General features: G+C 37.5%; 1 protein-coding gene across 1 annotated transcript; it reads right to left on the reverse strand.

Moving 5' to 3' along the window:
• Window positions 1-25,338, reverse strand: LOC114519580 (serine/threonine-protein phosphatase 6 regulatory ankyrin repeat subunit A-like). Its single transcript, XM_028539731.1, has 4 exons — window positions 25,251-25,338; window positions 18,393-18,649; window positions 1,943-5,226; window positions 1-1,454 (listed from the first exon to the last, which is right to left on the reverse strand). Exons 2-4 carry the CDS (start codon window positions 18,580-18,582, stop codon window positions 642-644), a joined length of 4,287 nt encoding a protein of 1,428 aa, XP_028395532.1. The 5' UTR covers window positions 18,583-18,649; window positions 25,251-25,338; the 3' UTR covers window positions 1-641.
• Window positions 25,339-26,270: the final 932 nt, after the last annotated feature.

A 26,270-nucleotide genomic window follows, 5' to 3' on the forward strand; every position in this document is an offset into this window, starting at 1 on the left:
ATGCACGCTATATAACTAGAGTGATAACTGGTGATAAATGTGTTCGCAATTAGATGACTTTTCCAAATGACTTTTCCTAAGGTTCAGATTCTAAAATATGATCAGCAGCGACAGACTAAATGCGGCGAAGATAAGTGGGGGTGCTGGTTTGACGAACCTGTGTCGAACTTTTGGCGCACTAATTTAGACTAATTTACACTTTACGCTATGTGTGCACGAGCTGCGTTTTCGAACATTTTCAAAATCGTTTTTATCTAGTTAATCGCTTTGATGCCTTGTACACACGACCTTGTCCACAAGGGGAAATATGCTCAATATGTTAAATTAGCTTCAACTTTTATTACGATTTGACGGTGTTTGAAACCGTTTTGACATAAAAACGAAAATGAAAACGCTTGAAAACGTTACCGTGTGAACATGGTCTTAGATATACACTACAGAGCCGCCTGGAGGCCACTGGAAACTCATAGTTATTAGGCTTTCAATACCATAGGCGCGTGGACCTAAAAAGTAGGAGGGGGGCAGCCGCGTAACGAGCGGCCTCGGGGCGCCCCCCCCTATGATTTAAAAATTTGGCCGATAACTCTATAAAATCATTGTTTCATCTCCTTTGACAAATTCATTTTGTAGTCCAAATTTTCTTAGTCTCCATTAATGAAAGGATCCCTCAGCGCTTCGTGAGCATAAGGTCTGTCATCAATCTTATGACTAATCAGCCACGACACAAAATGCCGAGCTTCACGATCATCAAGTCTGTCAATACTTACACAGTTTCCTTCTAAAATATTTCTCATTCGATCAAACGAAGACCCAAAAGGGTGTTCACCTTTAGTTAAGACGAAGAAAGCAATCATACCCGCGACCTGAACATCTGATTTCCTTTTGAAAGGACCTTTTTCGTTTTTCTCTATTGCTTTGATTACTTCTGGTGGCATCCATCCTGGAGTACCTTTAGCGAATGTTTGAACTGTCGTTTCATCGTCATTTAGGACACGGCTTATTCCAAAATCTGCTAATTTCATGCGACCTTCAATATCAACCAGGACGTTTGATGGTTTTAGGTCTCTGTGCAATATTCCTTTTCCATGAAGAAATTCAAGTCCGAATAGAACTTCCTTAATCATTCGTGGACCTTGCTCTTGTAGATGTTCAATATTGCATGCATGAACAAGTTCCCTCAAGTTTTCTTCGCAAAGATCCACAATAAGATACATGAAGTCATCGCCACGGTGAAAATGTCGATAACTCACTATGAATGGAGAGTTGTCTGTTTTAATAAGATTCATTATCTCCTTTTCATTCTCAACTGTGTTATCGTCACTTTGTACTAGAATTCTTTTAACAGCAACTTCACTTCCATCTTTCATAAGCCCAACATAGACACAAGAACCACAACAACCATCGCCAATTTTGAATTGATTCTTTGCAACAAAGTCCTGCATTGGAACTCCGATCTATCAGAGAGAAACACAATTTTTTTACTATGGTGAGAATTAAGAAAGGAAGAAAACACATTCAAGTGTTGTAATAAATGCAAGCGAAAAGTATAAAAGAATATGTTATACGAAAGGCGCTGTTACATATGCAATTTCAGTTCCTTGCAACTTGCAATTAAATTATAATTTTGAGTGATGTTAATTTGCAAAGAGTGCACGAAATGCGAAGGAAACGTTAGCATATCGTAAGAAATGTTTGTATTTGACAACATTAGATGCCTCAGGAGTAGAATTGCATTGCAAGTTGCAAGAAAAATTGCATAGTGCAACACCACCTTAAGTATCTCAAATGAAAACAACATTTGCAATTTTAGCTTAAAGACGTAACTAAACGTTATAAATTATAAACTAGACGTTATAAATTATAGACCCGCCAGTTACCTCTGTTAATGCACAATGACATTAAAACAACCCTATATATGTTTGAAATATTTTCTAATTATTACCTTCTCTAACTGGTTGCAATTGAATGTTTTTAACATTTGAATTTTCTGACGATGTTTTATGGACCTTTTGAGGATATCTGCAATTTCATCATGACCAATATAAATACACCATTCAATAAGACTCATTTGCTTTTCTTCAACAAGAAATGTCCCAATTCTCCACACAGCAATATCCTTTTCCAACAAAAAATTGACCAAGACAACTGAATTGTTCACAATAGCCATTTCCAGGACGTCAATACCAAGAGAATGAAAGTCTCTTTTACTTTCAAGAGTCACGTCAGAACCCTGCTCAACTAAATACTGGACAATTTCAAATGTACCTGTATCCACAGCAATGTGCAACACTGACCATCCATCAGCATCTTTACCATTCACATCAGCACCGTGCTCAACCAGGTATCTCACAATTTCGAACGTACCTTTAGTCACAGCAGAGTGCAGCACTGTCTTCCCGTTAGACTTCTTTCCATTCACATTAGCGCCCTTTTCCACAACATATTTTATTATTTCCAGCGTACCTTCAGTTACAGCGGAGTGCAGCACAGTCCACCCGTCAGCATCTTCGCCATTTACATCAGCGCCACTCTCAACAAGATGTTTTACAATTGGTAGAGTGCCTTTAATAACAGCATAGTGCAGAACTGTCCACCCTTTATTATCCTTGCTATTTACATCAGCGCCCATTTCAACAAGATTTTTTACCATTTCTAACGTACCTTTAGAAACAGTAGTTTGCAGTACAGTTCGACCGTCACTATGCTTGTCATTCACTCCAGCGCCCATATCAATGAGATATTTGACCATTTCTAGCGTGCCGTTAGTTACACCAGTACATAGAACGGTCACCCCGCCAATATCCTTGCCATTTACATCAGCGCCCTTTTCGACAAGATATTTCACCATTTCCATTGGACCTTTAGAAACAGCGGCGTGCAGCACACTCCATCCTTCAGTATCCTTGCCATTTATATCAGCGCCCATTTCAACAAGGTATTTTACCATCTCTAGTGTACTTCGAGAAACAGCAGAGTGCAGCACATTCCGACCATCGTCATCCTTGTCGTTTACATCAGCGCCCATTTCAACGAGACATTTTATCACTGGTAACGAACCTATAGGAACGGCATTGTGCAAAACTGTCCGCCCTGCAGTATCCTTGTCATTCACACTGGCGCCATTCTTAGAAAGATATTTTACAATTTCTGATTTACCATTAGAAACAGCGGCGTCAATCACTGTCACCTTTTCAATATCCTTGCCATTTACATCAGCGCCATTTTCAACAAGATATTCTACCATTTCAAGCGTACCCACGGTAACAGCAGTGTGCAGCACGGTCACCCCAGAATTATTTTTGCCATTTATATCAGCGCCCTTTTCAACAAGATATTTTACCATCTCTAAAGTACCTTTAAAGAAAGCAGTGTGCAGCACTGTCCATCCATTAAGATCCTTGCTATTCACGTTAGCGCCTTCTTCAAGAAGATATTTTACCTTCTCTAGCGCACCTTTGGTAACACCGGTGTGCAGCACCGTCACTCCACCAGTGTTCTTGCCATTTATATCAGCGCCTTTTTCAACAAGATATTTTACCACTTCTAGCGTACCTTTAGAAACAGCCCCATTGAGCACTGTCACCCCTTCAGTATCCGTGCCATTTACATTAGCTCCATTTTCAATAAGATATATTATCATATCTAGTGTACTTTCAGTAACAGCAGAGTGCAGCACTGTCCAGCCGTTAGTATTCTTTCCATTCACATCAGCGCCCTTTTCAACAAGATATTTTACCATTTCTAATGTACCTTTAGTAACAGCCGCGTACAGTACTGTCCAGCCGTCGGTATCCTTGCCATTTACATCAGCGCCATTTTCAACAAGAAATTTTACCATTTCTAGCGTGCCTTCAGTAACAGCACTGTGTAGCGCTGTCCAACCATCATTCGTTGCATTTATATCAGCTCCTTTTTTGACAAGATATTTCACTATTCCTAGCGTACCTTTTGAAATAGCAGCGTGAAGCACTGTCCACCCGCTAGTATCCTTTCCATTCACATCAGCACCACATTGTTCAACAAGATATTTTACCATCTCTAGCGTACTTTCAGTAACAGCAAAGTGAAGCGCAGTCCGCCCGTTATTACTCATATCATTGACATCAGCACCATTCTCAACAAGATATTTTACCATTTCTAGCGTACCCAGAGTAACACCAGTGTGCAGTACTGTTACCCCGCCAATATTTTGGCCATTTATATCAGCTCCCCATTCAAGAAGACATTTTACTATTTCTAAAGAACCTTTAAAGAAAGCAGCGTGCAGCACTGTCCACCCTTCAAGATCTTTGCTATTCACGTTAGCGCCTTCTTCAAGAAGATATTTTACCTTTTCTAGCGCGCCTTTAGAAACAGCCCCGTGCAGCACTGTCACCTCCTCAGTATTCGTGCCATTTACATCCGCGCCATTTTCACTAAGATATATTACCATTTCCAATGTACCTTCAGTAACAGCAGAGTGTAGCACTGTCCAGCCGCTATTATTCTCACCATTTACATCAGCGCCCTTTTCAACAAGATATTTTACCATTTCTAATGTACTTTTAGTAACAGCCGCGTACAGTACTGTCCAGCCGTCGGTATCCTTGCCATTTACATCAGCGCCATTTTCAATAAGATATTTTACTATTTCTAGCGTACCTTCAGCAACAGCACTGTGCAGTACTGTCCATCCATCATCATTCTTTGCATTTATATCAGCGTTTTTTGCAATAAGATACTTCACTATTTCTAGCGTACCTTTTGAAATAGCCGCGTGCAGCACAGTCCACCCGCCAGTAACCTTTCCATTCACATCAGCACCACATTGATCAATTAAATATTTGACAATGTCTGTTACGCCATCATCAACAGCATGATGTAAAGCAGTTTTGCCCGACTCATCTTTAATATTTATGTCAGCACCACAATCTTCAACAAAATATTTCACAATTTCTAACGATCGAGACTGTATTGCACTTTTCAGAGCGATGCTATCTGCGTGGAAATTTTGTTCTGGACCATATTGAACAAAATATTTAACAAGATCGACTAAACCATTTCTCGTTCCAATCCATAAAACTGTTCCACCATCTTTGTGCTCGAAGTAAACGTTTGCTCCGTGGTCAATTAAATATCTGAAAATTTCTTTATCAACTGGATTGACTACAAAAGTACGCCAAAACTGCAGTTTTCCTTCTTCAGCGACATTTATTCTTCCACTTGCCTCTTGATTTTTATCAATACCTAAATGAAAATTAACATACTTTTTGTTGAGTGAAATGTAACAAATTGAGAGCCCTTTCTAATTTTTGTGGGTAGCCGCTGCGCATGCGCGGCTAACCACTATGTAGTTGAAAAGTGTCTGTGGGTGCGTGTGTTTGTCCGTCCATCTTCGGCCATCGTCGGATGTACGAAAGATTACGAACATACTCGCTCGCGCGTTCTTCGCTGCTTTCGGAAAACTTCGTGAATTGTCTATTGTCGACTTTTGTCGTTTGAGCTTCGAAGGTATTTGCAAATCTGTTCTTCGTTCGAAGGTTTTGGCAAATTTTGAGGCCAAGGTAAGATATTTTTTACGATATTTGTTTATTTTGATCGCTAATTTATCCATTGTTCCATTGTGTTCGAGAAATTTCGATCACAAACGTACTCATATATACTAAATACGCGAATCGATCTTTTCAGACTTTTCGCACGAGGCAAACTTGCCTGCACTGACTTTTGGTCAGGCGCCGGCCCTACGTGTCAGAGGTGCACGTATCGAAAAATCAAATAAACCGGAGCCATTGTTGCTCGCACTGGTCGTCATAGATCGGGCATCATTTACGTCAAAGGCCACGTACCAAAATTAGACCTTGCCATTGTGCAGGTATTGAAATTAGACCTTGCCATTGTGCAGGTATTGAAATTAGACCTTGCCATTGTGCAGGTATTGACATTGAACCTTGCCACTGTGCGGGTATATAAAGTGACAGTCATTGTGCTGTTACATTCAAACAAAAATCTTCCATCTTGCAGGTAAATTTACAGCCGAATATAAGACAGCTATTGTTTTATTATTGAAGTCAACATTTGAAACAATATGGGCGTTACTATTCAAGTTTATCGCTCCAGAATTGGCTCACATCACAATTTTACAGACAGTCGCAGCAGGCTGTGCCGCCTAAATGGCAAACATTGGAATCAAATACTATTAATGTTCTACTTTAATGTATTCTACTTGCCTTTTTTGAAAAGTCAATTAAATAAAAGGCAAAAGAACAGTGAATTGTACATGTGGTATGTTCAAATGATATACTATCATAATGTGTATGTGCCATTGTTACTAAGGCTGTCAAATGATGTGGAGGAAAATCCAGGCCCAATGACTATAAATGATATAGTTGATGCTGTCTGTACAGTACATGCTGATTTTAATCAGGGTAATGAATTAATTTTTGGTACAAATGCTGGTAAACAGTGTGTGGCTATGTCATTGTATGCAATTGTTTACAGAGAAATTAAATCGGTGAATATTTGGGATCAGTCAATTCTAAACACACTTTTAATAAGTGGAAATAGTTTGTATGGTGTTATCAGCCAAAGTGTAAATAAAAGTTATTTATTGTTAACTGATGTCCCTGAGTTTGTGGATATAGATAATCATACTTTTAATTTGCAATACAGTGATTCCTTTTCAGGAGCATTATATTTAAGTGAGAATAGTCCCCCATATGTGACTCTTGAGCATGCCTTGAATGAAGTATTTTATTCTCTAAACTTTAAAAGCTGTTTGCTTACAATTGGTATGAATACTGTTGCAATTATGATGCCCTTTCCTGATGTATTTAAAGTGTTTGATTCACACTCAAGAGATTTATGTGGAAGACCATCAGCATTGGGTTACAGTGTTTTAATATCTGTAGAAGGAATAGAGAATCTTAGACAGTATTTTCAATTAACTTCAAGATCCAGTGAAGAAAATATTGTGTTGCCATTTGAGTTAAAGGGTGTAAAATGCATTAATTGTAATATGATACAATTGTATACAAAAGATGTTACAAATTCAGATATGACTGATTCTACTGAGCTATTTGAACAAGAAAGTCAAACTAAACCTGCAAAAATAAGAGCTTATAGTAATTTAGGACGACAGAATGAGACCATTCAACAAAAAGAAGCCATACTTGCACAAAATAATAATGCTAAAAATGCAAAAAGACAACATGAAACTAGTCAACAAAGGGAAGCTAGACTTACAATAGAGAATAATGCTAAAAAAGCAAGAAGGCAAAATGAAACTGCTCAGCAAAGGAAAGCTAGACTTACAAAAGTATGTAATGCCACTAAAACAAGAAGACAAAATGAGACCACTCAGCAAAGAGAGGCTAGACTTGAGAAAAAGAAAAATTCTGAAAAAGCAAGAAGACAAAATGAGACTGATCAGCAAAGGCAAGCTAGACATCATGCCACTAAAACAAGAAGAAAAAATGAGACAACTCAGCAAAGGGAGGCTAGACTTGAGAAAAAGAAGAATGCTGAAAAAGGCAAGCTAGACTTACTAAAGATAAAGAAAGGAGAAAATCTAGAAAAAATACCAGCTCTGTAAAGCATAAGAATAAAGGTAACGGTTTGCATTCAGATGGAATTTTTAATTCAAATGTGACAAATTGTCACAATGATACACTGGAACTAGTTGCAAAGTTTCATAACTCTGTATCTTTAGAACCTCTGTATGTTTGCACTTGCTGTGACCAATTATGGTATAAACATTCTGTTTCTCCTGCAGACAGACTGAGAACTTTTAATCCTGATATAACAAAGTATCTACAAAATATAAAAAGTGTTGATAATATTGAATGGATTTGTCAAACTTGTAACAACCACTTAAAGAAAAGGAAAGTTCCTCCTTGTGCAATTGCTAATGGCATGCAATTTCCAGAAAAACCATCTTTCTTTGATCTAAATGAACTGGAATGTCGACTTATTGCTCCTCGGTTAGCATTTCAATTAATTTTCAGGCCCCAAGAGGTGGCCAACTCAAGATTACTGGTAATGTTGTTAATGTTCCAGCAGATATTAGCAGCACAGTGAATGTGCTGCCTGTAGTGTTCAGCGTTAATAAGGACGTCACAGATAGGTATGGATATTTAAGGGTAACGAGGGATCGAGAGAGAGAGGGAAAAATAAGATGGCGGCAAACACATGTCCATGTATTGTTACAGAAAGCGTTTTGTAGATAAGTTTATACAGTATTAAATTGGCGACGAGTGATTTATTTTGGACGAAGAAAGTATGGCTACTACATTACCAGAATTTCCACCTTTTGATGTAGGTTTGGAACCTTCGTCACTGGGATTACAATGGAAAAAGTGGACAGCTCGGTTGGAAAATTTGTTTATAGCTTTGGCTATCGAAGATAAGAAGCGACAGAAAGCTCTTCTATTACATTATGGTGGGTCACAATTGTGCGATATTTACTATACACTTGAGAGTGAAGAAGATGAAGAGTATCAACATGTAAAAGCTAAGTTAAATTCATACTTTGAGCCAAAGATCAACATTACTTTTCAGACATATAACTTTAGACAACTAGCCCAGGCAGAAGACGAGTCTATCGATAAATTTGTTACTAGACTTCGTGAGGCTGCTAGTCGATGCCAGTTTAACGATACTGCACGGGAGATTAAAGATCAGATTGTACAGAAGTGCACCTCTGATCGGCTGAGAAGGAAGGCGCTAAGAGAAGATCCAAGTTTGGATAATCTACTGAAGGCGGCACGTGCGATGGAGTTGGCTGACCATCAGGCAACAGCTATGGAAGGTGAACCAGGAGTCCTAAAGGTGGGTCGAAAAGATGCTGTTGTTAAATCTGATAACAAGGATCAGTTGAAGCCAAAGGATAATGACAAGGCATGTTTCAGCTGTGGTGGATCATGGCCACACCCAAAAGGAAGGCGTTCCTGCCCAGCTTACGGGTTAGATTGTAGACGGTGTGGTACAAAGAATCATTTTGCACGCATGTGCAAAAACAAGAAGAATGTAAGAATCATTGCTGAGTCGGACGACAGTGAGACTGATGATGACAGTTATCGGGTTTCATCAGTGGAAAGTAGCAAGAAATGTCGCAGACATGTGACAGTGAAAGTTGACAGTCATCCGGTGCGCTTCCAAGTTGACTCGGGGGCTGATGTCAACATTATGGATGAAAAAACATTTTCACATATTAAAGAGCGAGTAAAATTGTCAAGGTGTACCACTCGACTTTATGCATATGGCTCCAGAAAACCTTTGCCACTGTTGGGCAAATTTACGGCAACGTTATCTAACAGTGAGAGGTATGACGTTGCCGACATTTATGTTGTACATGGGACCCATAATGCGGGGTCACTTCTGGGGTCAGGATCAGCAACAGCATTGGGAATTCTGAAAATTGTTAATCAGATCAGCGGTAGCCAGAATGTCAATGGTAATCAGAATGGGGGCAGGGCTTCAGCGACTGAAAAGGGTGCTCGAGTATCCAAACCACAAGGACAAACTGGCTCGGTTAACTCTGTGGATCAATTGGTGGCAGAATATGATGATTTGTTTCAAGGAATAGGCAAATTGAAGGGGGTACAAGTTAAGTTGCATATTGATGAACAAGTCCAACCAGTCGCACAGAAGCACCGTAGAGTTCCTTTTCACCTGCGAGAGAAATTAGATGCTGAACTAGAGCGTTTAGAAAAAGCTGAAATTATAGAGAAAGTCGAGACAGCCACAGATTGGGTTTCGCCAATTGTCATTACGCCGAAAAAGGGCACTGATGAAATACGCATGTGTGTTGATATGGGAGCGCCAAATCGAGCAATTAAACGGGTAAGGCACGTAATTCCGACAATTGAAGATCTACGGCATGATGTCAATGGTGCAAAAGTCTTTTCGAAACTGGACTTGGCAAATGGTTTTCATCAGTTGGAGCTCCACGAGGACAGCCGAGGGGTTACAACGTTCTCAACACATGCAGGCCTCCGTAGGTTTCGCCGTCTCAACTTCGGTACCAACTCTGCGCCAGAGATTTTTCACGAAGAGCTTCGTAAATTGCTCACGGGAATTAAAGGTGTTCGTAATATTCACGATGACATCCTGGTAACAGGGGTTGATATTCAAGACCACTACAGAGCGTTGTCAGAGACATTCCAGCGACTTCGAGAGGCAGGCCTAACACTTAAGCGATCTAAGTGTGAGTTCGAGAGGTCCGAGTTGACATTTTTTGGACTTGTTTTCACCAAGGATGGAATTCGCCCAGATCCAGAGAAAGTGAAAGCCATCCAACATCTCAGCCTCCCGAAGAATGTAGCTCAACTTCGGTCATTCTTGGGAATGACAAACTATTCCGCACAGTTTATTCCGGACTATGCGACTCTCGTTGACCCTCTTCGTTCTTTGACAAAGAAAGATGTTCGTTGGGTGTGGACAGAAGGACACCAAGAGTGTTTCGACAAGCTCAAAGAAAGCTTAAAAGAAAATGCTTTGCTGAATTACTACGATCCTAGCCTCCCTACGGAAGTAGTGTGTGACGCATCTCCAGTTGGCGTGAGTGCTATATTAGCTCAATATAAGTCGGAGAGGAACAGATCGGTATTTATGACATGTTACCAGATGGGGATGGCGAGGATCAAGTCGGTGATCGAGAGGGAGGTGTCTTGATACAACAAGAGGAAGAAGTGCCATTGGAAATGGCGGAGGAACGGCAGAATGAGAACGAAGTGCAGGATCAAAGGCGGGAGCAGAGGGGAAGACATCGAAATCCCCCGCAATGGCATGCGGACTATGACATGGGAACTGATGAAGACGAATAAAGATAAGTTGTATATATATATATACTATTATATAAATAACGGAACAGTGACATCTATTGTTTAAGTTGTGTTGTGTTGTGCTGTGTGGCACTTTTATTTTATCTTATTGAACTGGGATGATTTATTTGTTTTATGTCTAAACTTGGGGAGAGATGTAGTGTTCAGCGTTAATAAGGACGTCACAGATAGGTATGGATATTTAAGGGTAACGAGGGATCGAGAGAGAGAGGGAAAAATAAGATGGCGGCAAACACATGTCCATGTATTGTTACAGAAAGCGTTTTGTAGATAAGTTTATACAGTATTAAACTGCCTAGATTATCAAATGAGATAGGTACTATTAAAGTTCAGCTTAAGCGAAGATTACAATACAAGAGTTCTGCACTTTCAATGAATATAAGACCGCACAAAGTAATGCAAGCTATTATTACATGGTTAATTAGCACAAGTCCTTTGTATCAAAATCAAGGAATCACTATCAACACAAATTGGTTAAGAAGTGTGCAAGAGTCACTGGATGAGATCTCTTGTAGTAATGAAACATCAAATGATGCAGATGATTTAATAACAAACAATGCAGAAGATGAATGGAGTGAAGATGAAGCTGAGATACCAGCTGGAGTAACTGATAGTATGTTGACTCCTCCAGACTTTGTCAGTGATAGTGAAAGACAAGAAATCTATAATGTTGCTCCTGGTGAAGGTAACCGACCATTGAGTATTTTTAGAGATCAGTACTCTGAAGAAATGGCATATCCAGGAATATTTCTTGGTCAAAAAAGACCAGATGATAAACAAAGGCTAAGAAGCGTTTACTATAGTGAAATATGTAAATCTGAATTAAGAAGATCAGATCGTCGAGCGGCCATGTGTGTTGAAAATATCTTCTTTAAAGCTAAGAAATTGCAGATGAAATTTTTGATTGGTCAGGCACAGATTGCTCTCCGAAAAAACAAAATAGGTAACAGAAATCTAACTGCTGGAGACCTAAAAAGTGCAGAAGGTTTACAAAGTTTAATAAACCATGATGATGGTTTCAGATTTCTAAAAACACTCAGGGGCTCACCACCCTATTTTGAACGAGCCAAAAAGGACTTATTTGCTATGATTCGTCAATTAGGACCAGCATCATTATTTTGCAGTTTTTCATCAGCAGAAACAAAATGGAATCATTTATTAAGAATTCTTGGTAAACTTATTGATCACAAGGATTATAGTGATGAAGAATTGAACAATCTTACCTGGGAAGAAAGGAGTCGACTAATCCAAAGCGACCCAGTAACCTGTGCAAGACATTTTGATTTTCAGTTTAATACCTTCTTAAAAGATGTCTTAATGAGTGAACTTGCTCCATTAGGAAAACTTAAAGATTGGTTTTATAGAGTAGAATACCAACAGCGAGGATCACCTCATATTCATATGTTAATATGGCTTGAAAATGCACCTGTGTTTGGTGTTGATAAAGATGAAGATGTTGTTGCTTATATTGATAGCATAATTACCTGTAGTAAACCGGAAGATGATACGGAATTACTTGATCTTGTGAATAGGCAGACACACAGACATTCTCATACTTGCAGGAAAAAGTCCAAAAATATTTGTAGATTCAATTATCTACAACCACCAATGAGATGTACTCAGATTCTTTACCCACTCGATGAAGGTATCTCTTCAACTGTTGCTAAATCCAGCAAAGAATTGTGGAAAGAGATTAAAACGAAACTAAATGATTTTAAAGAGGGTAAAGACATTATTTTTGATCAATTACTACAAGAGTTAGGTGTTTCAGAACGGCAGTATATTCTTGCTATACGATCATCTTTGAATACTCCGACAATCTTCTTAAAAAGAAGTCCAAATGAATTAAGGATTAATAATTACAATCCTGTTTGCCTTCGGGCATGGAGAGCAAACATGGACATTCAATTTGTCTTAGATGTATATGCATGTGCAATGTATATTGTATCATATATTTCCAAAGGTCAAAAAGGAATGAGTGAATTACTGCGTAAAGCTTGTGCTGAAGCGAAAGAAGGTAATACAAATATCAAACAGCAAGTTCGTGATATTGGCAACAAATTTTTGAATTCTGTTGAAATATGTGCACAAGAAGCCGTGTATATTGTTCTGCAACTTCCAATGCGAAAATCTTCTCGTAGTGTAATTTTCATTAACACATCTCCTCCTTCTGAAAGAGTCGAATTACTTAAACCATTGAGTGAAATAGAGAAAATGTCTGATGAATCAGAAGAAATTCAGTCTGGTGGTCTTTTAAAAAGATATGTAGAACGACCTGATTGTTTGCAAAATGTGACGTTGGCCGATTGGGCAGCATGGTACGACTCTTGTGGTCAAAAAACATATAGGAAAACAAACAAGCCTGACGTTGATAATCTTCCATTGGAAAATAATGAAAGATAATGACGACGAGTTGTTAATAAATGACGATAATCTTCACGTTGTAAAAACTCCTGAAAATATGAAAATAAGGAAAGATCTCGAGCTAGAGTAATCCGAAGTGTCTGGTTCAATAAAGAGACTCAACTGAAAAACATTATCGCGAGTTAATTATGCTCTTTACTCCTTGGCGGAATGAGCAAACCGATTTGATGGGAAATTATTCCTGTTTTGAAGAGCACTATTTAGCTCGAAATGAAGAAATCAGTAAGCAAATGAACAATATGCTGTTTGTAGTGAAGACTTAAATGAAATTGGACATCATTTAGACGAATGTGATGATGATGCTTTTGATACCATTGCACCTGTGACACAAGATGTTGAACGACATGATCAGGATGAAGGATGCGTGGATACACATCCTGATTTAAACTAAACATTTGATCATCTTGCTGAAAATTTGGGCATACCGTCTTCTTTACCAAATAATGAGCCGTTGATTTTAAATGAAATGCAAGATAACGAATATCGAGCCTTAGTTCAGCTGCTGAATAAGAAGCAAAGAGAATTCTTCTATCATGCTCTGCATTTGATAAAAACATCAGAAAAGCCATTTTACGCATTTCTCAGTGGAAGTGGAGGTGTCGGAAAGTCTCACCTTATTAAATCGATATACCAGGCAGCATTGAAGTATTACAATTCACGAGCAGGGGACGATTTTCATCGTGTTCATATATTATTGCTTGCTCCAACAGGAAAAGCTGCATATCTTATAAAAGATAACACGATTCACAGTGCCTTGCGCATTCCAGCAAGTCAGTCATTGAAAAATTATAAACCATTAGATTCTGGAAGACTGAACACGATGAGATGCGAACTAAGTTCATTAAAGTTAATATTGCTTGATGAGATATCAATGGTTGGCAACAGCATGTTCACCATTCAATTGAACAACCGTTTAAAAGATTTAAAAGGTAGCAAAGAGGATTTCGGTGGTGTCAGCATAATCACAATTGGTGACTTATTTCAACTAAAACCTGTAATGGATGGTTACATATTCACAGATATTCAGTCTTTAAGTTCTTATGATGTGCTTGCCCCGAACTTATGGAGAAAATATTTTAGAATGTTTGAGCTTGATGAAATCATGCGACAGAGAGAAAGCAAGATTTTTGCAGAGATACTTAATCGACTTCGTGAAGGTAATCATACTCCGAGTGATCTACAAAAACTAAAGGAAAGATGTATTGAAGAGAGTGTTTGTCCCAGAGAAGCCCCACGTTTATTCATTCAAAATGCTTTAGTTGATGAATACAATGATATAGTTTATCAATCATTCGATTGTGGTGATAAATACATAATCAAGGCACAAGATAGCGTCATTGGAGCCTGTTCAGCTGAATTGAGGGAAAAGATAATGAGACAAATACCACATGTTCCTTTGAAAAATTCAAAACAGTTGGCTTATAAACTGCATATTGCTGTCGGGCAAAGAACAGAAATTGCCGTGAATATTCGCACTGATGATGGTCTGACAAACGGTGCAGGTAATGTCATTAAACATGTTCAATTGACTGATAATACTAAACCTTCTGGCGTCGTTTGGGTTCAGTTTGACGACGAAGATGTTGGAAAGAAAACTAGACAAGAAAATAGAATTCTCTATGCTCGAAGTACATCTATACTAAGTACTTGGACACCAATAAAACCTGTTACAACGCAATTTGCTGTAGGTAAAACGAAGTCTGCTCAAGTGGTAAGAAGGCAATTCCCTTTAAGGCCAGCTGCCGCAAAAACGGTTCATCGATCACAAGGTGACACTCAGTCACAAATCGTCGTTAATTTGAATACAAGAAGAGCAATACCTCATATTCATTACGTCGCTCTAAGCCGAGTAAGAACAATCGAAGGGCTATATATAACTGATCTGTGCGAAAGTAAGATTTCCGTCGATCCTAAAGTCGTAGAAGAAATGCACTTACTGAGAAATGAGTATAAATTAGATCTTTGCTTTACTCCGTTGTACATGCTGAATCCCACTGATTTAAAAATTTGTTATCTTAATGCAAGATCTTTGCACAAACACATTGAAGATGTACGAAAAGATATTAATTATAGGTCAGCTGATATCCTAATTTTTTCCGAAACGAGATTTAGTGCAGAAGATCCTGGTGAATTGTACGCAATTGAAGGCTATGGGTTATTCAGAAATGACGACATTTCAAATCTCAGCCGTCCATATCATGGAACAGCTGTTTATTCTAAACTTCCTATGATGATTGGATATCCTTGTGCGAGAAACTGTCATGGGATAGAGGTAACTATTATGAAAACGGTCGAATGTCCAGACCTGATTGTAATTGGAATATACAGATCTCCAAAACTTGTACTATCATCTCTTTTGGCTGCCATTTCTACGACATTGGAGGAACATCCTTCTCCACAGGTTATAATCATTGGAGACTTTAATGTCAACTGGCTTGATGAGATAGAACGAAGATCACTGTATAATCTTATGATCAATGCCAATGGTCTCGAGCAACTTATATCTAGTTCTACAACAGATAATGGAACATTGATTGATCATCTGTATACGAATTTGATTGAAGAGGATAACCTGGCAGGTACTCTTGAAACTTACTTTAGTGATCACAAAGCAATTTGGGCTTCTCTTAAGATAAGGAAGTAATCGCATTCAAACATAGCGTTAGCATGTTACAAGAACAACCATAGTATTGACATGGTTAGATGAACCCAGGCCAATGTTTATTGGCCTGTCTCCAATTTAACAAAAGGTAAGCATTTATTTTTTTCCGGTTTTTTTTCGGTTTCCTTCCAATTTTACCATTTCCTTTTCTCTTTAGGTTCTGATGGCATATTTTCAAATTATTCAAATGATGTCGAAGCTAAAACACTAATAATCTAAAGGTATATAATAGATTAGTATTGGATGCGAGCTATACATGTCTTCTTTATTTTGATAACGCGAGTCTTTGCTTTTTACAGAACTGAATCAGCTATAATCATGAAAAAGGCTTTAAAAATGTTGACGTTGCTTGTTGCCAACCGCGTGGATCAACGCCCAATTAACTCGAAGATGAGAAGACCACAACACAAATATCGGAAATCCTCGTTCCTCTTTGCGTACATCTTCGTCCACGTCCACTCACCGTAACTGTAGTCTGTTCATTGCACCAACGAATGCCAAACAAGAGCAAAGTTCGTTTTTTTAAAGCAACATTGATCTACTTCACACAAGGCAAAGGAAGAAATTACCTTCCTGGTACAGTAGCTATATATTACTCAGCAATACACGTTTATATCAGTGATGAATGTCATTCAATGTTAACTGATTGTCGGACTGATATGATCAATGGAACGTGCAAACAAACCACGTATAGTCTTATTGGACCTACGAAGTGGTGCTATCTCCAGCTAATTAATACTGATAAGTTATCGGTAATCAACATTGCAAACCACCTGTACCTTCCTGCTGGATAATGGTGATAAACGTATATATACAAAAACTTTGGCAAACAAGCCTTATAATCGTACTGGAACAATAGCCTCCGATATGCTAACTAATAATCAAGGGACATCAAAAGAAATAATTTGAAAACGTCTAAAACCTTTCTTTCCTTTCAAACTAAGCTTTAAGTTATCAGACGATTTGTGCCACCATTCTGGAACCTTACTCTCTTTTTTGTTCTGTCTACCTATTCTGGTTTTAAAAACTATGCATTTCCTCTCTTTTGTAAATATGCTTTTATATATGTTATTATTCTGTCTCTAAGAATGTATTTAAATTAATACAATAAAAAATATAACATAATTTTTATATTGTGCAATATAATCGATTTCGATATAACTGAATTCAACTGGCTATAATTTTTGCCATTGCGTATGGCATTAGAAAGTAAAATTATAAGCATTAGTTTATATTTACTCGCCACTATAGCAGTCTGTAGTTAAAATTTTTTGCCAAGCCATAGCTTTATCGCATCCAATGTTTTGTAAAGTTTTAGAGGCTACCCACATGTACGCATTGCGTACCTATTTTTTTCATATTCTAATGATCAATATACAGCCAAAGTGTAGGTTTAAGTTTATAAGTTTAAAAGTTAGTTGTGGTATGCATATTTTTGCTGCGTTGTCGACCACCAGTGGGATAAATGTATTTTTTGACATTTTTTGGTAACGAAAGTTCAGTAACTGAGACTTCAAGTTTGGCCACTATCGATATGGTACTGCGGACGTGAAACAATTAGGACTGGGGCGAGACACCTGAGTGAACAACAGGTGCAGACTAATTCTTTGTTTGCAGCAAAAATGTTTTTACACAGCAAAAATTTACACCGGCGATCTTAGGGAACAATAACCGTATTATTCTGTAGTAGGAACAGAATGATGATCGTATTAACGAAACTCACTTCAGTACGCAACGTTACATGTACGAAAATCGTTTTGCTAGCAAGGGAGGAGGAGACTGCAAAAGTTTGAAACTTACGAAACACGATGATTCGGGGTGTAAAATTATACGGGATTCATTTGAAAAGATAATAATTTAGTATTTAATTTCGACCAATGGACAAGATACGATTCAGCAGTAGCCTGTGGTCAAATGTCACTCCCTATCTCTATTTCGCGCGACGATTTCCGAACTCGATCAAGGGTCTCCGCAAGAGTCCGTTGTCTGTAGTCGTGCAAAGAGTGTCTCTTTAAAAGACTTTTTAAGAAGTCGTTGTAAAAAGCAGGTCGAGAGGTAAATATAGTACGCGCTTTTTCGAATGCATGTCATGCTTCCACGTATCTCACGAACTAGGACACACGTAAACTGAAATACAACGACATACGACGAAATAATTATGACAAGCTGGGACGGAGCACGACGAAATACGGCGGACATATATGAAAACCGAATCACAACGGAGCACGACGAAATACGGCGGACATATGAAAACCGAATCACAACGGAATACGACGAAGTAGGACATATAAAAACAGACTCGCAACAGAGTACGACATCATCTTGCATAACTAGACATGCAGGAGCTTACAATGCTCACTGCTGACTGTAAACATTGTCTATCAAGTCCAAGATATCGAGAAAGCTTTTCGATGATTATTGTTAATTAAAAAGAACCTCGTCTATTTACACTACACTTGTTTTGAGAAGCGCTTTATAACTCTTACCGTTATCACATTCTTCGTTTTGAGTGTTTCGTCCTTGGAGTTTCTCTTTAAATACTTTCTGTTCTGGTTTTCCCGAAGACTTTAAACGACGGGTTTTTGTTATGGCGCCGTCCTGCTGAGGCATCACATCATTATCATTATCATCTTGCTTGGATTCGTTCATTCTCTTCATATCTAGCGAATCCGCCATCTTAGAGTAAAACGGCTATGATGTAAAACAATTCGGATTTTCTATTAAAATGGCACACCTGCGCAACCTGAAAATCAAAATTTGTTTTTAGGTTTCATTACTACAAATTCAGGACTTCAATTACCATAATATCAGGATTTCGTAATCAAAGATGGCTGCCTTGTTATTATATTTATAGAATTATATAAGACACGATACAAATTTTGAAAATAAAGCAACTTCTAGGTTACATATTGCTGCATGTTGCAGCAGCAGCAGCAGTACGCTTAAGACGGAGACTCAGTACTGTTATGACAATTTTTTCATATGTTTATCTTACCTTTAACAGGTTCCCCAGTGATGTCATCTCAGCAACTTGCTAACCATTATATTTCAAGGAGCTAACGCGTTCCGAGATGACGTTACTGGGAAACTGTTAAAGGTAAAAAATTGTCATGTCAGTGCCCATCTTAAAGTGCCTATATCACTTGTGGGATCTTTACGGATTTGAATAGAGCTTGAAAAATTAGTTTATAAGTTGTACAACCCTTTTTGATATAGTTAAATAGTTTCGGAAATATTTGCATCTAAACATGACGATTTGCCTAAATTTCCGTCGTGCTCGGGGGCCTGGGACTCAGGAACCGAGTTCTTTTCAAACATAATATAATCAATTGTAATTTTACTTCCATCTTCCAATAACGTAGAATATTTTGAGAAAAACTCGCCCAGTTGCTACAGCCATACACAACGCACCGTTCCCGCATTTTTTTCTTGAAAAGCGCAAACTATATTGCCAGTGAAACTCTTCATGTTTACATTATAAAAGACGGCGAGTTTGCAAATCATTCCTGAGTCCCAGTCCCCCCAACCGACGTATTTTCGAAATTATTTAATTATATCAAAAAAGGTTGTAGAACTTATAAACAAATTCGTAAAGATCCCACATGTGATATAGGCACTTTAAACCGTTGCTTAAATTTCAAATTTTGTCTCGTTCTCATATAATTCTACTAGAAACGCATGCATGCAGCAACCCCTTGCCTCCGTTAAACAAAATTAGTTAAGCATACTAGCATTGGGATGGTAACATCACAGTTAGAAAATTTATGTGTGTTGGGGGGTTTGGAGGGTACTTGGTATTGTTGGTATGTGAGAAAAGAAGTATGGAAATATTTTCCTGGACGTGGAAGCACTGTGATCATAGCAACTCCAAAGCTGTGCCACAAGGCCGTATATTTTCAAAGAATCAAAGTTTACCCTCATATTTTCGTGAAAAAAATGGCAAAAATACGACAAGATTCTTGCCTTTTTCTGGAAGTTAAGTTACTCATCTACAGTCAGTGTTATGGTTATTTTAATTATTAATTACCATGAAATATAACATCAGACGTCTCATACAACTTCCGAAGTTTTATGTTTATAGAATTATAGGCCTCGACCGGTTTTTGTACGCGAATATTTTGATTTGATTTTCTTTTTGTCATCATAAAAACGGAGTCTATAAATGAAATAATAATAAACAAGGAAATGTTTTTCGACCCTGATTGGTTAATTTCAGTGCAGTTAATCCCAAAAAAGTAGTGCAAAAATGTGTAACAATTAAGTCAACAGTGAAAATTTCTGTAACAACAGTGCAAAATCATGTTGCAAATATATCTGATTTGTTGAAAAGAAATGAAATTAACCAATCAATTACTGCTCCACATTTAATAATAGCAATGGACAGACGACCTGTTAAAATTTGAATGATTTTCGTCACTTGTATAAATTGTTTGAACTAACTAAATTCGATCAAAAGTTCAAGGACATAATTATAATGGATGAGGTCATTATTTTATTGTCTCGAAGATTCCTTGCATATCATTAATACGTAATAGTATAATTTCTCTGTAATTACGGATAAACATGCACTCGTGAGTTTTTAAAGACTGCAATCATGCTTGTTAATCCGTAATTGCACTCGAAATCATACTATTACCTATACTTATAATGTCGTCTATCATGTAGCACATTCAGATTGATATTGAAACACGTTTGATAATATTAAAGTTGTGTTTACCAATCACTTTTAAAGTTGTGCTGGGTGAAATATTATCAAGTGTAAAATCTTCCGACGTCATTATACACGGTGAATTCGGTCGAAAATTTAGTCTTGTTATTTTTTAAACCATAAAAAGTCCTGACCACATTCGAGTTTCCCTCTAATGTAATTAAAATATATATATTTCATATTTATGAAAATATAAACTTATAAATTTAACAAATTTGCGAAATTACAGTTATTGCTCATTTGTGGTTATGCATTGACCTTTGCAAATACAGCTTTCTAGAGTACTCACTTCAGTCTTGACCATTAGTAGTTCACACTGGCGCATGTGCTGATGTTCATAACTTAAAAGACCGTCCATGGCGTGAGGTCCATTGCATAAAGGCGGACGACTTTAGCATTCGCACATCGTGGGTGTAAATATCCCAGGGGAATTAGTACCCTCGCACGGTTGCTCTGCACCGGCTCTTGGATTATAACAAGGCAGCCATCTGATTATAATCAGGGCAATTTCTGATTGTGTGTAACCTCTGATATTAAAAGAGCGCGGAAAACTTCTGCGTATGCGCCATGGCAGAAAATACATATATTCCAAATGCATATAAGCCAATGCAAAAATATACAAGACGAATAGACGACACAATTATTAACAGCGTACTACCATTTATCCTAATGAGCCATTTATCCTATTTATCGTGTGAATTTTTTCGTTTTTGACGGGGTACATGGCTTGAGAATATTTTTTTGAAAACAAAAGTACCTAAAAGTTAAGAGTAAAGAGAACCGAGGTTGAACCTCTGTCGAAATTCGGTCTCACAGACTCTGACAGACATTTCTTAAGATTTTTTCGATTTTATTACTGTGTTATCCTTCTCAGCTGTTCATAACATTCGGAAGCGAACGGCAACGGCGATCGTATTTTTTTCCTTGCGGTCGTCTGCGGTTTCTATCGGTAAACCGCAACCGAACCGCAACCGCAGTGTTAGGTTATTTCTGGGAAAATGTAAAAATGTAAATTAACCTAAATTTTCATTATCGAGGAAACCAAAACTTACCGTATCCATGCAGCGACATAAAAAGTGTCTTAAATAAAAGTTTAAGAACTTCCATTGCTTATTTGATAAACAAAATGTTTTAGACGATTGATTTGTGAAAAAATCACCTTTAGCTCAAGTTCTTATGGGGTGCAACTACTTCAACGTTCTGGTCGTTTTTATTTTTGGTTTCTAGAATGGGATGTTTATTTTTGCGCTCGAATTTTTATGGCTTGTAAAACACAGAATCTTTCACTCTTTTTACCGCCCTTTTACCGCTTTGGCTCAGTGAATATATATAGGCTGGTATAATCACCTCGCCTTCGGCGACTAAATTGTTAGTAGACAAAAATATATAGAAAAGAAATAGTATTAAGGTAGTTACGTATCTGATTCCCACCCTAACTAGCCTGCCTTTAAAAACGTTTTTAGCGCGTATTTCAACACTGACTTGGAGTTGAGTCCAGCGGTTGCTGTGAAATACGCTAGACGCTAATATGATTTTTGATATACTTTTATTTTACAAGGAAATACGTCCATACCGTTTTGAGATATGTTCTCTTGACAGTGCTCAGTGAGGCTCTTTTTAGTCATTTTTTCCCTAGCTAGCAAATTAAGGCGAGGGGGAAAAACAATTAAGGAGCGTAAAAATTATTTAAGGCGTGCTATGATTGAACTACGCGAGTCTATTTCCTAACAGAATTATAAGCGATAATCTAGGCGAGGCTTTTCCCTAACAGTATATATAAATATATATCGATTTTGATTTTTGGCACTTGACTCGATGTAGGTAAATTCTAAAGGTTTTTTAAAGGGTCTTAATTTCGAGTGGAATTACACACTTCAAATTCGAGCCAGCTAGGAATACAAGTTGATGGAAAAATGAGTCAACTATAGGTCCTCCGGCAGGAATCAAACCTACGCTTTTGCGATGCCGGTGCAATGCTGTTGCCACTGAGCTACAGAGGTAGCTGACAAGAGCAAGCGTGGTAAATGTGTATAGGATGGTAATGCCGGGAATAGGTGAGGGTAAATCGATGAACCACTCGAAGTTAAGACCCTTTATAAAACCTCTAGAATTTACCTATACATCGAGTGAAGTGTCAAAAAGCAAAATCGATTTACCCTCTCCTATTTCCAGCATTACCATCCTATACACATTAACACGCTTGCTCTTGTCAGCTACCACTGTAGCTCAGTGGCAAGATCGATAGCATTGCACCGGATGTAAAAGACGATTTAAAATACAATAAACTTGGTTTACTTCATATGATTTTATTCACTACTAATTTGTTTCGTATAACAAGCAGCGCTTGCCACACTCATCAGGTGAATCTAAATGTCGCGCTATCATAGCGACATAATCGACAAGTATTTTGAATAGTTTATTTGAGTTTATATTAAATTTTACTGGACATTATGTCGCAAGATTTTCTGGAGAAGATTGCAGAGATCGTTTTAAATGTGGCTGGGAATCTCAGTCTTCTAAGAGGTAAGGATTTAAAATTATACGAGCAAACAGACGAAAGCTATATTTGAATTTGCCGCGTAAACTGTGAACACATTAAACAATAAAAAAATATATTCACAGTTTTAATACTCATCATTCCCATGTTTATATAAATATATTATACCGTGGTTATACTACAGGCACTATGCCATATAAAGTGTGATATTGATGTTGGCTAAACCATGGTCAAATTTTAGCATGGATTCAAGTTAATATATAAATATCAACATGAAACATCTGTACTCAATCTTAGATATACTGAATCTTGGATATACATAAGTTTTGATTAAGAATTAGGATGGAATAACAATTATATTGCCTTTTAAAAATTTTTTATATGGATCCTTAGATGGTGGTTTAAAAAGTGGTGATGTTTAAGTCTATAAACCTGTAATGAAAGAGGTCTCATTGGAAAGTAATATCTGTGGTAAGTAATGCATTATAAGCAATTGTCCAATGCTGTTAGATTATTCACGAAAGCATATGGCTTAGTTTTTAATGTATAATATAATATACCGGTACTCAAGTATCTTAAAACCTGCATGTGCATGGTCTACGTACATGTTTCCATTTAACTGTTAAATTCTAAATAGATTATAATTTGTATTTTTAATTTTTAAGGTGATTTGATATGAAAAACATCCACTTAATATTCAGTGAATCTACTGGTTAACCTTCACAACAAGAAAAGAATGCATTTGACTTGGTTTCCAGCAGTAAGGTAAGGAAATTATCAGCTCAGTATTCACATGTCACTCAAATTACAAATTCATTCTGTATTTCAACTCCATTATTTACTTATTATTTACAGACAATTGATTATATAGATATTTATCATCTAATAGATAAAGGGAAAAATCATTAATTGACAGCTTACCAGATGACTATACCCCTTATGCCTAATTTTATATCTGTCAGAGCATGCAAAACTGTGCATAGCATTGCCAATCATATAATTTCACACATATTATGCACTTCTTAGTTTCTTTTAACTTTTAATTTGTTATCTTAATTCTGATTTCTCAAATATGCTTGCTTTTTGTTTTATTAGGAACATGGATTGAGGTAGTACGTGAGCAAGAAACTCAGTGGAAAATTTCCTATGCCAATGATTAATTGGACCCACAGTGTTGCAGCACTTAATATTCTAGGACAAAAATACTTCAGGTGATCTTATAAATATTTTCATGTTTGGGATCATATACAAAATTTAAGAAGCTGGTCAATAATCAAAGGGGAACATTGCTCAGGAATGAATCAGTTTAGCTTATGTGTAATAATTGCATTAATTACATAGATGTGCTTTTCTTCTCTCATGAATATTATTATTCAACTTTAATTTATGTTCAAATCATGAGCCCCATAATCCACCCCCACCCCCCCCCCCTTTTAAATATAGCCCCCTATGGTATTGAGTGTAGGATAAACAAGGCTTATATTGTTGATCCAGTACTCAGCTTGATATATTGCCAGTTTTGACTTACTTTATCAAACATTGGTCTCAAAACATCTTATTACAGTTGCTGTTTGTCTTACGCGATGCCTAACTGCATAGGAAATAAAGAAATTTAAAGAGTAGAATTTTGACTTTCAACAGCCTTTAACTTCCTGTTTAAGAATATACACAACAATACACGTGTGTCTGGCAGGCATCAAGTGAGAAACTTTTGACGGAACAAATTAGAAATAAAATAAGAAAATTTGGACAAATAAATTTTGTTAAAAAATGCTAAAATATCACATATTTTGAATAATGAACAACTCAATGTAACGCTAATAATATGCATGATGTCCACGAGTAACTATAAACAATCGGCAGAATATATTGAATGTAATTCTAAGCAATATTGCACGGCAAATTACTACTGCATTTTCTCCCTGGAAATTAAAACTAACAGATAATGGTCTACTGTGGCAATCAAACCTGTGTGGAAACCAATCATACGCGGGATTGATTTGTGCTACGGCCAAACACAATTAATGCTTCGCAATAAATATGCTGCTCGATGAAACATATCATTTATAGTCGCATAAGAGTTCTCTCGCGCTGCAGCAAATTATTGTGATTAATTGGGGATATTTATTAGCTTCATACCTTCAACTCTTCATGCCATATATCATCGTAACGAGCCACGATACAGCGTAGCACATAAACAAATAAGTTTATCAAAGATAAATTTGAGTAATCTTCTACAAACCTAATCACGAGACTGGAAACGGGAATTCCCCCCGTCGTCGTTGGAATTCCCCTCAATCCCCCTGAGCCCGCGCGTCAAACATGTATGATGGTCAAACATCGTGAGAATGCGGAATTTCTGGCAACGGCTTTGAAGGGAAGTGCCTTACTAGTGTTGGCAAATTTGTCTCACGACCGTGGACAACGTTTTGGAGCCCTTTTTACAGCCTTAGCTAGTCACTTTGGTACGTCACATCGCACGGAGATATCTAAAGTGAAGTTTAAGAATCGGTTCAGGCATGAGCGCTATCAAGAACTACCCGTTTTGGTTGAAGATATCGAGAGGCTTGCTCGGTTGGCTTATCCTGACGCACCTCCAACACTTTTCGACACTAGCTCGTAATCAATTTGTCGACTTTTTACCGGATGATGACATGCGTCTACGTATGCTTCTCCGTTAAGAACGTCCACCTGTTTGTACAGCTCATTTTGAGCGATGTGTTTTTACACAAAAACTATCACGTGACAATAAGCACGTTGATCCACTGCGTTGAACTTAGGAAAAATTCCACTAAGCTTTATTAAAATTCCTGGAGGACTGGCTCGTCATTGTTTTGAAGCCACCTCACAAGGTGCAAGAAGCTAAAAAATCAATTATAAGCCATGATAATTGATAAATTGTTTTTGGATTTGACAAGGCAAACAAGATAATATATTAACTAGGCTTTGACAGCCACCTCCAGAGGTTGAAATTTTACACTCTTTACAGCAAAAATCTTATTACTTTGTATCAACACCCAATCTACACTTTGTAACGATATATGACGTCAGTATAGACGTCATGTGACTTGGACGAGGGGGTGTGCTCGCTATATTTTATTTTATCAACAGTTTTGTAAATACATGAAAAATATACGTGGAGTTTTTCTGAGTATATTT

This window comes from Dendronephthya gigantea, unplaced genomic scaffold (genome assembly GCF_004324835.1).
Source record: "Dendronephthya gigantea isolate DGI-Jeju-01 unplaced genomic scaffold, DenGig_1.0 000013F, whole genome shotgun sequence".
NCBI lineage: Eukaryota > Metazoa > Cnidaria > Anthozoa > Malacalcyonacea > Nephtheidae > Dendronephthya > Dendronephthya gigantea.